General features: G+C 34.6%; 1 protein-coding gene across 1 annotated transcript in view; it reads right to left on the reverse strand.

Moving 5' to 3' along the window:
- ATRNL1 (attractin like 1) overlaps positions 1–17,707 on the reverse strand; it is an 815,348-nt gene that overhangs the window by 772,564 nt on the left and 25,077 nt on the right. Inside the window, exons 2-5 of the mRNA XM_013055772.2 lie at positions 14,239–14,322; positions 12,366–12,479; positions 7,012–7,140; positions 5,447–5,655 (exon numbers count right to left, since the gene is read on the reverse strand). Coding sequence (XP_012911226.2) covers positions 5,447–5,655; positions 7,012–7,140; positions 12,366–12,479; positions 14,239–14,322 — 536 coding nt within the window. The remainder of the gene's footprint in view (positions 1–5,446; positions 5,656–7,011; positions 7,141–12,365; positions 12,480–14,238; positions 14,323–17,707) is intronic.

Below are 17,707 nucleotides of genomic sequence, written 5' to 3' on the forward strand. Positions count from 1 at the left end.
CCAGAAACCAATATTGCACCGTATGTTAACTAAGTAAAAATAAATTTAAGAAATAATAATAATAGTTCCCTCAGCAACAACAAAAAACTTGAATGCCTACTACACGTCAAGCACTATAATATGTACTGGGGACACAAACATGATCAAAACATAATCATTCTTAACTTCATGGAGCTTATACTCCAGTAGGAAAGAAAATTAAAAATCAAACATACATAAATGTGATAAGTGCTATAAATTAAAAAGGTAGGGTCTTAGGAAAGCATACAACAGGAGAATCCAACCTGGTCTTAGAATGTTAATGGGGTAAGGTATTCCTGGATGAAATTCAGAAATAAGAAAGGCCGTGAAATACTAAGGGTCAAAGAGACATGAAAGAAACTGAAATAAGGGGTGCCTGGGTGGCTCAGTGGGTTAAAGCCTCTGCCTTCGGCTCAGATCATGATCCCAGGGTTCTGGGATCAAGCCCCGCGTCGGGCTTTCTGCTTGGCGGGGAGTCTGCTTCTCTCTCTCTCTCTTTCTTTCTCTGCCTGCCTCTCTGCCTACTTGTGATTTCTAATAAATAAATAAAATCTTTAAAAAAAGAAAGAAAGAAAGAAACTGAAATAAGTTCAAATAAAGTATGAGTTTAAATAAAGAATCAGAGGCTCTATATAAAACTATCAAATTCTCTGATTTGTATATGTAGATATTATCTTTTAATCAATAATTTAAAGGCTTAACACAACAAACTCCAATCTTTATATGAGAACCAAGTCTTAACTGAACTGAAATACTATAAACAATGAATATCCTGAAGACATTTAAAAGGACTGAACAGTAGGATTAAGCAGGACATTCTGGAATAGGAAAGGAACATCACAGGAACAACTGTTAAATGGTTAGATAATGGTCATGTATATAAAGACGGTGACCTATTTTTCATCTCTATAAAATAGGGGGAAAATGTCTTGTGTAACGGATTAAGAAAAAGAAAATCAGACGCTGAAGCCTACGGGTTTATTTTTTTAACCTGTCTACTTCCACCATCTGTCCCACATTGCAAAATTTTTTTCTGAGTAGATATCAGAGAACTACTTATACCACTCCTTGTCAATTAAGGCAACAATCTACATTTTAAAATATTTTATTTGGGGGCGCCTGGGTGGCTCAGTTGGTTAAGCCACTACCTTCGGCTCTGGTCACGATCCTGGAGTCCCCGGATCAAGTCCTACATCAGGCTCCCTGTTCCACGGAGAGTCTGCTTCTCCCTTTGACCTTCTCTGCTCTAATGCTCTTTCACTCTCTCTCTCAAATAAATAAATAAAATCTTTTTTTAAAAGTTTAAAAATTATTTTATTTGCATTTTGTATTTGTTTGAGAGACTCTAATCATATAAACCCCCTTCTTGTTTGGGAAAATCTCTCTCGTGTGATTTCTGTTCGGAAACGGGATTCCTTCTACTCATGGATCAGAGAAGCTAACTTCTCTTTATGCATCTCTAGGCAGCCAAGGTATGAGTAGGACCTCAGCCAAACAGATGCTACTAAGCAGGACTTTGAATCTTAACAAGTGATACAAAGGTGTAGGAAACACTTAGAATTCTCTCTAGCCATGCCTGAAGCATGTTGTATGCACAGTAAGGATCCCAGTGGGAATCCCAGGGTCCAGTGGAGTGACATGAATATTCTCATCCAACATTCCTGTGGCTTCATCTTTCAGGTAACCGTGAATCTACCCACCTGCCTTTCCGTTGTACTTGACCCTTTCCAACCAAGGTTCGACCAGCCTTTCATCTCTCTTCAGAGCTATTGGGGACCCTTCTGTATTAGTTAGGGTATAGGTTAGGAGAACCAAAACTAAGCTGCTTAAATCAGCTAAAACTAAATTTCTCCCTAATGATAAATTCTAGAAGCAAATAGGCAAGTAATATTGGTTACTAAAGTTATTGTCATCTACCACCATTTGGAAAGATCTCAATGATCTACAAGTTCCACAGAGCACTTCCACTCGTGTCCTGCTGACCTGAACTTAGTACTACAGCCATACCAGCTGCAAGGGAGCCTGAGAAATGTGGTATGCAGCTGGAATGCCATGTGCTAAAAACAAGGGAAAAACGAATTCTGGGCAACAATGGTCTCTGCCATGCTTTCCAATAAGTGCCTTTTTTGCTCAAGTAAGCCAGAACTGCTTCTGCTTATAACCAAAGACTTCCAGTGATTCAGATTTTGTTTAATTTATGTAAAAGACAGAAACCTGGAGCCCCTCTAATTAGGGAATTGATAGCCTGGGGGGAAGGGTAGAGACACTACAACTTGGATGCTGCTTTGAAATTCTCTACATATGAACATAAACTCAATTTGTTGTATCATGATTTTGATGTCTTTTAAAAATTCCTCATCTGTATTAATGTTTGGAAGCCATCTCTAAAGAAAATTACTTTTTAAAGCTCCCTTTTCCCCTTCTGTGACTTATTAGGACTTAAATAATTTTATTAACTGAAAATCATCACAGAAGCAGATGAGCCCACAGAGGTCCCTACCCTTTAAATAATCTAATATGTATATATCATCTTTGACAACCATACATTATTATAATTACACATAATACAACAAACCTGTATGCTTTTCAACATGCCTTTCCCTAAATTTTTATTTTTTTATTTTTTTAAAGATTTTATTAATTTATTTATTTGACAGAGATCACAAGTAGGCAGAGAGGCAGTCAGAGAGAGAGAGGGAGAAGTAGGCTCCCCGCTGAGCAGAGAGCCCGATGTGGGGCTCGATCCCAGGACCCCGAGATCATGACCCGAGCCGAAGGCAGAGGCTTAACCCACTGAGCCACCCAAGTGCCCCTCAACATGCCTTTCTAAAGGAAAGGGGGGGGCAGTTAACATTGATGGCGCCATCTTCCATTAAAACAAATTCCTCTCTAATTTGGAAAAATTCCTCAAACAGTAAAAAGATGACAGCAAATGATTAAGGAAGAAAGAAGAAAAAGTTAAGGGAGGAAAAAGTATGGTGATGGGTAAGCAGAAATCTTCGAAGGTACCCACAAAAAACTAAATTAGAAAGAGGAACAGAAGCCAGGTGGGACAAGCACTACAGAAATGTTAGGAGGGGAATCCAAGACTTAACATAAAGCTGGGCTTCCCCTCCACACTTGTCCTCTTTAATAAAATCTGTTTCTAGAAAGCAATACTTTTTTTTTTTTTGGTATATTAGCATAGGCCCAAAAGAGTAAGTAAAATGAACCAACATAAAAGGATAAAATATAATGGAGGTAGAATAATCTTATTTTTAACCCAAAGAATCTAATTCCAAATAACAAAAACGTGCCAGATTTTGAATCTCATAAATTGCCTCCTCAGCTCTCATTTTTAAATATCTCGAGTTCTTTGATCATTCCCCAGATGTCCTAGAAACAAATTTCTCTCTCATTTCCCCCTTAATGATTCCTCCCCATTCTACGTATCTGAAATAGAAACATCATTTTCTCCCTAGCAGTTCTGGTAGTAATTCCAGCTACTTTAAGCTACACTTCCTTAAATACAAAACCAGGGATCAGGTCTGAAGCTCAAAGGAACCAATATGTATGTCATCTGTCATGAAAGAAGCATAATATCACTTTCACCAAGTACCCTACCCTCAAAACATTCACATCAGCTCAGAGATCAACTCTTTATTAAGAATAGTGGTCTGACTTCTGTACAACATTTTATATTTATTTTTAAAAGTTATACGTAAAATATAGATATATTTCTGTGGGTATAAATATGGGACTATTCATATTATCCCTTTGCTTTAAAAGTGAACATGCCCAGTATTTGCTACCCCATTTCCAATTTCTTATATGTAAGAGTCAGGAATTTCCTTTGTCTTAAGGCACTACTGACAAGAATAATAAAATGTGAAAGGTCAAACAAAAGCCAAAAAACAAAAGATAACATTTGAGCTAGACTTTATAAACCCCCAGAAAACAAAGCATTTTAAAGAAGGACTAGTTAAAAAAAAAAAAAAGAAAGAAAGAAAGAAAGAATAAAAAAGAACAGAGATGTTCACAGAGAATAGCATACAAACATATTCTTCTTTTGCTTTCAAGACTGTTGAAATGAGATGAAAGACTGAGAGCCACTGAAGACCACTTTGAAAAACACTGTGTATAAGCTACACTTCTATTTCTCAGGCCTTAATTTCAATAAATGTAAATATATTCCTGATGTACCATTCTCTCCAAAGAAAAGGACATTATTTTAGTTTCAAGACTAAAATGAAAAAAAAAAAATGGTGTACTGAGGCACTTTTAGGAGAAGAAAGATCACAAACTATTAAAATAACCACTTAACAAAATACATGCTCCTATAATTAAAGAACATAGAGAAATCTGTCTCTATCATAATCAAAATAGGTAACCAAATTCATTTCAGTAAGAAATCATATTTTGTGTCAGTGGCAACTAATTTTTTTAGTGAGATAACATGGATTTAAGATGGGCATAATTTATACAAAGCCTAAATTAATTCCTCTTAACAAGTACTCAGCATACTTAGTAACATTTTTTTTCTTAAAGTCATCTAAAGAATGATGACTACAACTATATGAGGAGCACGTTCTCTTTGGTTTTTACTTAGGACCTACTGCTACCCTGTACTATAACACATGATCATGTGATTTTGGATTACTTATTTCTTGAGTCAAAACTGCCTCAATCAACAGGATTAGCATGCTGGCACAAAGCAAGCTCTCAATATGTAATTACAATTAGCACAAAGTAAGCTCCAGAAAGGTAAGTATATGGATAACTAGATGTACCTCTTCATTTAATTCCACAATGACAAAGTTTATGATTTTATAGCCAAATACTTAAGTAAGCTAAAACTCTTCAATGTAGTCTAAAATTAATATTTAATCATAGATACTTATAAAAACTGTTTAGCAATTCTTCCCCAGAAATATTACTCTTGAATAAGCAGCTGAAATCCTTAATACTAATCCTTAATGAAATTTTTTAAATACTTCAAAAAATAGTCTGTTCTTTTAAAAAAATAGCCACAAGAGGTCAGTCTTTCCTAAGAAATAAATTTAAACCCTGCCATGAAGATAAGCATTTTTGCAATATACTATTACCCATTACAAGTCAAATTTGAAGGCAACCTGCATTAAATTCAGTCAAGTCATCAAATTTTTCAGCATTCAGCCAAAAATTCCAGAATATCACACTGATCACACACCCACAATTTAGAAAGATTGCCAAGAAGCACTTGATTCTCAAAACAGGGTATAGACACAACTCTAGTTGGGAAGAAACAAACATCCTAAGAAGTTGATTGTTCATCTGAAAATTCTAAAAATAAAAGACATGAGATCTGGGTGTGAAAACTGTAACAAAACAAATGAATATAGAATCTTTTAATCTTATTAAATATATGAATCAATGTTTCAAAAGCCATCACACCACACATGCTTACCTTGCCAACTATCATTGCAGACGCACAATTTTTCTCCTGTTAGGTCGCAGTAACCATGATCAGGACTGCCGCAATTGGCTTTACAATAAGGAATATCACAAGCTTCACCCTTCCAGTATTTATCACATTCACAGTACACTTGACTTGGAACAGAAATACTAGTTGTACACTTCCCATGACCAGAGCAATTGTTAGGACATGAATTAATTCTGTAAAATATAATACATATAGATTCAAATTCAAAGTAATTAAAAAAGAATTTTGATTGATATTTTGTAAGCCTTATTTATCACTTTTATGTTGTGTTTGATATGTTTTGTTTAACCCAATTTCACAATGTGACTTCAATTCTTTACTCTGGACCCTTTTATACCTAATGCAATTCAGTTAATTGCAATTGACTTTTGCAATTGACTTTAACTCATTCAATGAGTTTACTCCAAACTCCAAACTCCAAACCTCCAAGAACTCCACACTCAACATTTGCAGGATCTATACAGTTCCAAACACAATGTTTTGTAAAGAATTAAGTACTCAAACGTTCTGAATATATATTTTATAGAAAATAATTAAATTCATGAATATCTGAGATTAAATGAAAAGCTAAAATTTAGGCTGGTTATATAATAATATTTACATAGCATGCTATCACCTATACACTGCCACGGAAGAATAGGGATGCTTATCACATTTTATTTTAAAGCCCTTTGACCAATTACATTCTACTACACATTTATTCTTCCTTGCATATATATAAGATAAATAGGTTCTATAACAGCTTGCTGATTTTAAATTCTAATAATCTGAAGATATTTACAACATTTTATTCATGCAGGAAAATTCTCTAGTCATATTCTACATTCCTGAAGAAAAGGGAAAAAAGAAGTGTATCAAGTTCTTCTGTGGGCATTCCCATGAAAGCACGTGGCTCCTCCACTTCATGTAAGTGAGACTTCCAAGCATGAAAATTTATATAAAGTATCAGATGCATAATAGAGTCTTAACAAAAATCATTTTCTTATTTTAGAGGAGACAGTGGTATATTCATTTACCTTATTTTAGGCCTTAATTTCCTCACTTGTAAAATAGGAAAAATACCCACTAGACAGAACAGTTGTAAAGAGAACCAAAGAACGTAGTGCACGCAGAGTATCCAGCACAACCTCTGGAAAGCAGAAGGACTACACAAACTTGGTTCGCACACCCATCTTCAAATACCTTCGAGCACAGACACAGATGAAGACCCCTGTGATCCCACATGACTGCTGCTACAATTTCCCTAACTTGTACTTGTTCATTTAATCCTTTACTGACAATCTTAAAATTCATAATTAATTGCCAACCCAACTTGCTACCATAATATCCTGAGACTTAGAATACAAACTCAAACAGTACTTTGAGGCATATGATTAAGATTTTATGTCACGTAGGAAAAGATCTTATAATTCTGAAATTTAACACACTAGCCTGGCTCCTCATATAAAAGACATTTATAAAAACAATAAATTATTTAAAGTCAAGTTATAAGAACCATTATAATACAGAATTTTAAAAAAAAAACTTACGAATAAAAAATGTTGAAACCAGTTAGATTATATGCAGCATCACTAAAAAAATGTAACAGTGCATAGCCAGATGTTGTAACAACTTCAGGCACAGTTTCATTTCCCCGGATTTCAGGAACAATCAAACCACTGTAAGAGAGCAAAATTGAATGCAATATATATTAATATGCATATGACTTCATCACATTAAAACTTACTCAAAAAATATTGTCAGCATCACTAAAAATCTGTAACAGAAGAAGCAACTAAAAGGATAAGCCTAAAACAAGCTTCTCTCCATTTTTCACCCAATTAGCCCTCTACTGCTGCCAAGGGACCAAGGTTCATTCTCGTGTCACCACCCTCTCTTCTTCCCGGACACCCGCTGGATCACAGTGTCCATTTCCCCCTTTATCCTCCTACCCATCCTGTTATAATACTACAGGGTGGTCTCTTAAGTCACGTGCTAACCTTCTCTTAAAGCCGGCATAGAGCCTTGCTATCTCTCCCTCTGGTGGCAAATTCTGATGAAGCTGGAAGGAGAATACTCCACCCCAGCGAAGGGACTACAGTGACTTTCTGGTTAAACCTGTACACTTCCAGGACACTTATCCAGGTATTTCAGGTCATTAAAAAAAATGTTTGCATACTCATACAACTTATATTAATATTCCAAAAGACATTTAAGTCCATATTCACACAAAAGAAAACTAACAAAGAGAGAGAGGCAGATATTAATGTGCAAGAGTTCTGAGTCAGTAATCAGTTAGTAATTGCTACTTTTCCCTTTTTCAATCTCCATATGCATTAGGAAAAATTACATATCTTCATTTACTAATACCATCCTACCCTCTCTAAATCTGTGAAAACATGCACTATGAGAAAAGAAGCTGCTAACAACAAATTACATTACTCGAAATAGTCCGTTCCTTTTAGCAATGTTAAATTAATGTATAGGCGTCACCAGGAACTGAACTATCTCATTCAAACCATATTTGCCAGAACAAAATGAAATACAATAATCAAATGATTTATTTTACAAACACATTCTCAAAGTAAACAAATGAAAAAGCAATCAAATCTTGATGCCTTTCTAATTATTACTGCATCTACTAACCTATGTTTGTGAAGGAACAAAAAATTTTAAAAGGGGACTGTCAAAAGAATTCTAATTCTATACTACCAATCTTAGTTACATATATTTTTCACTAAAGTGAGATTACTTTGAAGTGAGTACATTATTAAAAATAATATTCCCAGGTCTTTATAATAGATATAATTAACCTCTCTGAAACAAAGGACAGATATGTTTATTGGTTATTTATTTAAGAGTGTGTGGTTTTTTTTTAAAAGATTTTATTTATCTATTTGACAGAGAGAGAGATCATAAGCAGGCAGAGAGGCAGGCAGAGAGATAGGGGGAAGCAGGCTCCCTGCTGAGCAGAGAGCCTGATGCGGGGCTCGATCCCAGGACCCTGAGATCACGACCTGGGCTGAAGGCAGAGGCTTAACCCACTGAACCACCCAGGTGCCCCATAAGTGTTTTTTTTTTTTTTTTAAGAGTAATTTATTTCAAAAATAAATAAAAGAAATTTAATTGAAGAATTTATTTTTAAAAATAAACTTTATAAGAGAGGGTTTCCACATCTTATATGACACATCAAGCAATTGGACCAACTAACCCTTCCACTGAAGTCAACTAGAAAAATGACAAATTACATTAAAAAAAAAATCAGTTTGAAGGTCCTGGAGAACTAAGAAGATGGTGAGCCCAGGTACTGGGGCCACTTCTTATGGGCATTTGCTGATTTCAAAGTTGGCGGTGAGGTTTGAAGGGCTGAGAAACTGGGTTGTTTTACAGAGGTAGAAAACCAAAATTGGACCCCAAGGACTTTAAGTAAAAGTGAACTAGTAAAAGATCAACTCTCTAGGAGACTGCATTACAGCTTGGATGTAAATCACCTCAGTATCTAAATTCAGTTGATTGGATTGCTAGTGTCCCCAGGCACTCTCTATAGGAATATATTATCTTTCTAAGCTTCAAATTATTTCTACATGTGATTTTACAAGCATGATGTCCAGCACAGAGTTGTCCAGCACACAATAAAAAAATAACACTTCTCTATTACAATCCATTCTCCACATTCTAAAGTCTTGCCTATAGAATAAAGCCCCATTTCCTTAATGTGGTAAAGAAGAAAGCAATACTACAGTGATAAAGGAATATAAAACCAGAGTTATTATTCTAACTATATTACTTCCTAGCTAGGCAACTTTGAACCACTCTGAATCATTTTGTACCTCAATTCTTCATTTATGAATGGAGAATTTATAAACTCCGTGGCAATAATAATTCCTAACTAAAGGGTTACTGTGAAGATTAAATGAGTTATTATATATAAAGAACTCTTGCATACTGCCTGGCACATAATAACCATTCAGTAGATGTAATGATTGCTGTTTATTGGGTAATCCGGCTCCTACCAATCCCTTCACATAGCCTATGATCAAATTACTCATAACTACTTCTATTAGCCCAAAACATAAAGCTCTTTAATGCATCTATGCCTTTGTACATATGTTTTTCTCTATCAAGAATGTCCCATCTGGCCCCCATACTTTGTCTATTCTACTTCTGCCCATGATGAAATTCACCATGAAGAATTAGTTACTTCTAAAATCATATAGCACTCTTTTTATAATCTAATTACAATACTTATGTGCTGGGTAAAAAAAAAAAAAAACCTGTGTGCATGCTGCCATCAGTACCAAACTGCTGTGTACTGATATAGCCTCCAAATCCTCGGAATTTCCCAAGTGATAGGATTGTCTCCATTATTCATGGGAACTCTGTGATTGTTCATGCTAATGAGGGGACTCAGGATGGGAGCTGGCCACACCAGAAAGACCAACATGCAATTAAAGGGTTGAGGTTTTGAGCCACAAGAAATCAATCCAAATTCCAGAGAGAGCAGGAGGACTAGAGACAGTTCGACCTTGTGGCCAATGATTCAATCAATCATGCCTATATAACGGAACCCCAACAAAAACTCTGGACACCTGTGGATCAGGTAAGCTTCCTAGATGATGAGACACATTGGTATGCTGGAAACGTAACATATCCCAAGGAAATTGTCTGTGATCCTCCAAGACCTCAATCTATGTGTCTCTTCATTTGGCTGATCCTGATTTTTAATCTTTATCATGAAACTATAATCATAAGTATAGTGTTTCCTGAGTTCTATGAGTCATTCTAGTGAATTACTAAAGGGGGGTGGACACCCCTAAATCTGCAGCCATCTGGTCAGAAGTGTGGGTGGGGCTCGAGGACCTCTGGACCTGCAGCTGGTATCTGAACTATGGGCAGTCCTATGGAGGGCGGTGCACCCAACTATGAAGTCTGACCCAACTCTAGACAGCTGGTGTGTGAATTCACTGCAAGGCCTGTACCTTATTCCTTACTATATCTTCCAGGCTTATGACAGTCTCTGAAGCTGAGGAAGTTATCACGTATTTGTTGAGAAATGTATATTATGAAACTGGAACGATTTAAACACTTAAGATTCTAAACTGTAGTATTTTAGGCTTTTAAGTCCAGAGAATGTCACATCCTAATCCTGGCTCCACCATCTATTAGAAGTAAAGCAATTTCTCTGAGCCTCAATTCTCTCAACAATAAAATGGGGATAACAGCACTTCTACCACAATATCCCTGTGAGAAACTGATAACATTTAAACTGCCCAGTACACTGATTAGCATCAAGGGATACTCAATAAACATCTTTCCGTCTCCTTCAAGACAGCTAATAGGAACACTTGCTAATGACAAGTCACTGGTTCCATCTTCACAGTACATACTAAAACCCATCCTTACCTTACAAAAGTTTCCTTTAGTATCAAGAAAGCATTGTTAAGAGTGTTAATGGATCACTGTTAATTAATGCAGTCATTACAACTATGAAGAAAACAAATGGAAAGGCCATAAAAACACAATAATGACATCTGAGTAAAATCTAAATTACTAAAAAATTAATGTATGAACCCAGAATCTTACCTAACTATCACAAAAAACTATCTTACAATATAATTATTCATACGACTATTCCATTTTCTATCACCCTTGGATAAAGGGCTATCTGTGGCAACCAACCCCTTAAATAATTTTCAAACAACTCAAAAATTAAACTCTAAAAGTATTTAGAACAATAGCAATATTACAGACTATGTTTAAGATCCTAAAGAGTCACTGTGAAATATCCCTTCAGAAATACAAGTCCTTAACATGTCTATCCAAAAAACAATAGTTCACATTCCCGGTAAACAGAATATTTACAACATAAATAGTAAAAAGAAGAAAGAAATTTTTAAAAATTTGAGGGGAACAATAAGCTTTTATCTTTATTCAAAATTTTAACAATGATAGAACATGTAAGCAGTATTATAGAAATAAGAAATGTAAGGAATAATTTAATCAGTAACTCTGGTCGACAATAAACTTAGTTAAATTGTACACCAAATCAATATTACATGATCCGAATATTTCCTATGTCTAATATATTTTCTCTTATTCATAAAACATTTTATAAAAATTAGTATTACACAGAAAGCATTTTTTAAACTGATACTGAAAACACTTTAATTTTAAAATTAAGTCTGGGGGCACCTGGGTGGCCCGGTGGCCTCTGCCTTTGGCTCAGGTTATCGTCCCAGGGTCCTGGAATCGAGCCTCGCATCGGGGATCTCTGCTCAGCAGGGAGCCTGCTTCCCTCCCTCTCTCTCTGCCTACTTGTAATCTCTCTCAAATAAATAAATAAAATATTTTTTTAAAAAATAAAAAATTAAACAAAATAAAATTAAGTCTGACTACTAACAATAAGTATTGTGAAACAACCAAAACTCAATTCAAGATTGAAAGAAACACATCTGTTATTAAGTCATTACATAAAGTATACCTAAACCTTTTTTTACAGAACTGGAAATTTTATCATTTCACCAATATAAAAAGACAACTATAAAAAACATATACATCTGCCTATTATTTCTTTGTTACATAGAGCTCACAATAAGCTCCCCAACAGGTATCTCTGAAAACATATTCATATCACTTTAAAAGAATAAATGATATGTGGAAAGAATAAAGGATATTTATCAAGAAATACGCGCTTCTGAAAGAGTACTTATTTATCTTTACTAAATCAAAATTTAGTTGACAGTCACAGTACGCAAACTTGTATTACAACCATCTTAGAATTTAGCCATCAATATCTCTGCTAAATTTATTTTAAAGCACAGAGCAGTACATATTTAAAATTAATAAATTATAGTTACTGTTCTAAAACTGACTGTAAGTTCACCAATTAAACACTATTACTCACCTTAGAACCGCTATTAAAGGAGCATATATTGAATCTCCATCATAAACATACATATGATCCCAGCTACATTCTGTTGCAAAATGATTGAATCTTAATCTTAACACTGCATTTGGACTGAAAAAAAATATTAAAATACATTTAATTAATAAGTAACATTCAAAGCAGAGTCTAAAAAATTTTAAGAGTACTGTATTAAAAAACTATTTATAGAAAATTTTGTATACATTCTTAAGTTACCAGTGTAAAAGAGTGATAAAGAGTCTTCTCTAAATTGTAAAAATGAGGGGCGCCTGGCAGGCTCAGTCAGAAAAGCATGAGACTCTTGATCTCAGGGTTGTGAGTTCAAGCCCCATGTGGGGTGTAGAGATTACTTAAATAAACAAAACTTTAAAAATATCATGCTTAGTGAAATAAGTCAATCAGAGAAAGACAACTATCATATGATCTCCCTGATATGAGGAAGTGGAGATGCAACATGGGGGTAAGGGGGTAGGAGAAGAATAAATGAAACAAGATGGGACTGGGAGGGAGACAAACCATAAGTGACTCTTAATCTCACAAAACAAAGTGAGGGTTGCTGCGGGGAGGGGCGTTGGGAGAGGGTAGTGGGGTTACGGACATTGGGCAGGATATGTGCTATGGTGAGTGCTGTGAAGTGTGTAAACCTGGCAATTCACAGACCTGTACCCCTGGGGATAAAAATACATTATATGTTTATTAAAAAAATTTTTAAAAGTTAAAAAATAAAAAAAAATAAGTGAATTGTAAAAATGACATACAACTTCAAAATCTATTAAAAGATTGCATATATAAATCACCATTTTCTAAAAATTTGGTCAGCAGTAAATATTCTAGGTCTTGATTAAAAGGGACATTACAGAGATTGTATACATTATTGAAGCCATGTTGAACTGTATACTTAATATGCATTGTATTATAAGTAAATTATACTTAAATAAAGTTTATTTTTAAAATTCAACGTTCAAAAAGTAACAACTCTTATTTCTACACAATGTTTATTAAGTAAAGGCTCTAATATGGCCTTGAAATTGTAATAAAAAGGTCCCAATGATATATTAATAAATAAACAAAATGAAAAAAAGGGGGGGAGCACCTGGCTGGCTTAGTGGAGCATGGAGCTCAAGGTCATGAGTTCAAGCCCCACACTGGGCAGAGAGATTACTTTAAAAACAATAAACAAACAAACAAAACACAAAAAATCAAAATGAGACCATAAGTGCTAAGGGAATTAGTAACTTTTAAGTTCTAAAAACTTTCTAAAATAACCCCCCAAAAAAAAACATTTTCCAAATACACTCTTTAAAAATCATAACATGATTCAAAATAGCTTTTATCAATTCATTTATGATCTATTCACAGCATGTTTAAATAGATCAATTCAATCTCAAACCCTAATTACTGAAAAATTTTCCTAAAAAGATAATTAACTCTCTCCTACAAAATGTTCTTTTTTTAACACCCTTATAACTAAAATGCTGAATCGAATGAACCAATAGCATAATTTAGCATGAAATATTTTTATACTTTCTATGGCATTTTCAAATTCCATAACAAGATGTTTAAAGCAAGCCAGAAAGTGTCCACTTGATTTATTGCCACACTAACACAACTCAAAAATAAAATATATGTAATGAATTATTATCTCGTTAATGGGGTACTATAATTTACATTAAATGTGATATCTAAAAGTTGCAAATCTCATTTTAAAATATCGTGAATAATGGCTGAATGAACGATAAGTAACTGAACAAGCTATGTACCTATAAAATTATACTGTAATGCTTTAAAACTGAAATGATCATCTTCTTTATTATTTCAGAATAAAATAATTTAATCCAAATTATATACTTACTAGCCTTCAATTAGCCAAGTGCATTTAGTTTTATATTTATAGTTAATTGGACCATCTGTTAAATATCCAGAAGGTTCTGTTAACCTAGAAAACAAAATCATGAAAACGATTACCTTAAAGTAACTTTAAAACATATAGTAGCATAAGAAAATTAAAAAGACACTTAACCAAAGAAATGGAATGCAGCATTTTCCAATAGGGAGAGTTTACTTAAAAATTAGGAAAGTTTTCATATTGCCATCTATCTCTCTACATCTCAAAAGAATTTATTTTGGATTTCTCTAAACTTCGACGTATCTCGGCTGTTTCACTTTGCACAGTGAAAAAACACACTGAGAGATCGAACATTGTACCGATGGGCTTAATGCAAAAATAGATGTTGTTAAATTGCCTCTATATAAAAATAAGATGGAGGCAAAAAAAAGGAAGATCAAATGAACTTTAAAAGATGCAGATCAATGAATATAGAGAAATAGTGTATGTACATACCATTCTGAACTTATAGTGTTAGCTATATTTGCTTTTGGTTTTGGTCTTGGCTTTTTTCAGTTCTCGTGTTATTTATTCTCAAGTAATACGTTTTTTATCTATTTATTTTTAGTAAACACACAATGTTATTAGTTTTAGGTGTCCAACTCAGTGATTTAACAGTATGTCCATTATGCTATGTTCACCCCCACTATAGTCACCATTTGTCCCATTAGATCACTGTCTGTTTTCCACAAACCAGGATTACTGAGGTAGCGGTCACTAGACTTTACTGAGTTTGGGGGCTGCCTGCTTTTATTGTCATTTTCTCTTATCTACTTTATATCTAGTCCAAAAACTCAATCAATTCTAAAAATAGGATAAATCAAGGTTTTATAATTATCTTCCATTTAAAACACAAAAAAGATAATTAGAAAAATTCAGTTTTTAGAATTTAAAAACATTTAAAACAAAATCTCAGTTCTACTTCACTTTGTTCTCCTTAGCTCCAGCCCAACTGTTCATCCACAGAAGACCATACTTTAAGTAATCAAGATACCTTCCTATTTAGCCTTTATATATGATATATGCAAGTACATTATTTATATACACACACACACACAGAAACAAACATACAAGGATTAGTCTTTATATATTCACTTATACATAAACACATATATTATACATAATATACACATATGCACATAGATCTCAGGGTCATTATTTAGTTTTAGATAAATTAAATTTTCCTTATAGACTAGTCTTAAGTACACTAGAAAAAAAATTCCATTTATCTAAATAATGGTTGACAGAAATGTCAGTCAATAAGAATGTTATCTGTAAGTCTTTCATAATCCCTGCAGATGATTTTAGGCAATAAATGGGCTAATTCATTCTTGGAAAAGTTTTTTAAGAAAAATTCAAATACTCTCAAATTAATGTAACAATAAATTGAGCATTTTCTATGTGTCAGGAACCTACATAAGCACATATGTGTTACCTCACTTAAAAATCTCTAAACCAGGGCACCTGGGTGGCTCAGTCAGTTAAGCATCTGCCTTCCAGCTCGGGTAGTGATCTCAGGGTCCTGGGATCCAGCCCTGCATCTGGCTCTCTGGTCAGCAGGGAGTCTGCTTCCTCCTCTCTCTCTCTCTGCCTGCCTCTCTGCCTACTTGTGATTACTGTCTGTCAAATAAATAAATAAAATCTTTAAAAAAAAAAAAAAAGATAATTCAGACAAATCCTGCACTGAAAACAACTTTAAAAAGCTAAGGAAAATATTTACAATCTTAAAAGCATCTTATAAGTAACAAAATGATAAGATCTACCAACCCAAGACCCAGAAGTTACAAATTCAAGAGGAAGGCATTCAGAGCTGCTTTTGCTCTGGAAAGACTTGCCTCTTTAGAAGACAGTATCAAAAAGTTGAGTGCTTTTGGCAGCCCAAGATATGGAGGGAGATAACAGTTGAGGGCAATGGCCCATGAAAGGTAGGGGCTCAAACAATATGGCCCTCTGAACTGAGACACAATGACCAGTTACTGGGGTAAGGCTGTACCAGAAGTAAACTAGCCCCATGTGGACTGAAGCCCAGCTATGAGTCAACTGGATGGCAGAAAACCTCAAGGCTTAGAACTGGCTTAAGGGGTTACTGGAACTGCTAATATGCCAAAGTTCCTAATAAGATACAAAAAATACTCTCTAAAGAAATGTAACATCATTCTAGACCTCAAATTATTTCTACCAATAATCTCTCAAGTAAAATATCTAGTATGATTAAAAATACTAAGACATATGAAGATGCAAGACAACAAAATAAGAACAAAGGGACAACAGGAAGAGACCTGAAGATACTTCTATTACAGAGACTGTCAGACCTGTCCTATAAAATAAATATACTTTACTAAGCTCAAAAAGGCAAAAGACAAGACTTAAAATTTTGGCACTTAATTAAAAACTGTAAAAGGTAAGAGATATATTTAAAAAATAATAATAGGTATACTAATACTGAAAACTACCAAAATCAAAATTGAAAATTGAGGCACAGGTTTACACTTAAACACAGCACACTTAAACAGAGCTAAAACAGGATGAGGATAGATCCATAAAAAAATATCCAACCAAAGCAGGGACTGAGAACTCAATCCATTTGGTTTTGGTCACTCCACTAGGTGAAATTCCAACAACCTGAAACTCTAGCTGAGAGGAGGAGAAATAAAAATAGGGAGTGGAAGAACAAAACCTCAGAAAGCAATTATCATCTTATAAACACATTACAGAAACAAAGATCATAACAGCTTTGCATAGTTTCTATTTTCTTGTTATGTGTATATCTTCTCTCCTCATTTCTACTTTACATACAAGCTGTTGTAAGTTAACTTTACAATTTAGACTTTAGATAATGGCATATTCAGTATGACTATGACTGAATATGGAAAGTAATTAATACAGCCAATCACAGATATAATGACTCTTTGAACTGCGTACTCTCTCCTTTTGGACGAAGGGTGAGAACTTCACTAGGAAGATGTGTATCTTCTTAGAAATGCAGTGTTGTTTGGTTGCAGGGGAATTCATATATGTTTAGAAGAAAACATTAAAAAGCTGAATAATGAAAGGGTAGTGCCAATTATCCATTGCCTGTCACCTCAAAATCCAGTTTGTCTACTCTATGAAAATGGATCTGGGCCCTGTAAATACTTTTTTGTCAAATGGCCTGATGTTAAAGCTGTCATGCTTTGTCAACAAAGTGCACCGGGGTTACTTAACGATCTCCTGCAGCTTGGCTTCTCCAGGACTAGGCTCCTATAGATTGTGACGGCCAGCAACCCAGTTACCAATAGCTCCTCCCAGCACCTCCCCTCAGGAAATTCTGCAGCAGAGTGCCTTCAGTGGACTCCCCTCTGGCCACTAGAACCCCAGTTCCTCTGCATGTGATGAGCTGAAAGTGCCTATAAACCAACATTCTCCCAGAATGAATGATTTCTAGCCAATGAATGAT

This window comes from Mustela putorius, unplaced genomic scaffold, assembly GCF_011764305.1.
Source record: "Mustela putorius furo isolate JIRA1106 unplaced genomic scaffold, ASM1176430v1.1 tig00003909_pilon_pilon_pilon, whole genome shotgun sequence".
Classification (NCBI taxonomy): domain Eukaryota; kingdom Metazoa; phylum Chordata; class Mammalia; order Carnivora; family Mustelidae; genus Mustela; species Mustela putorius.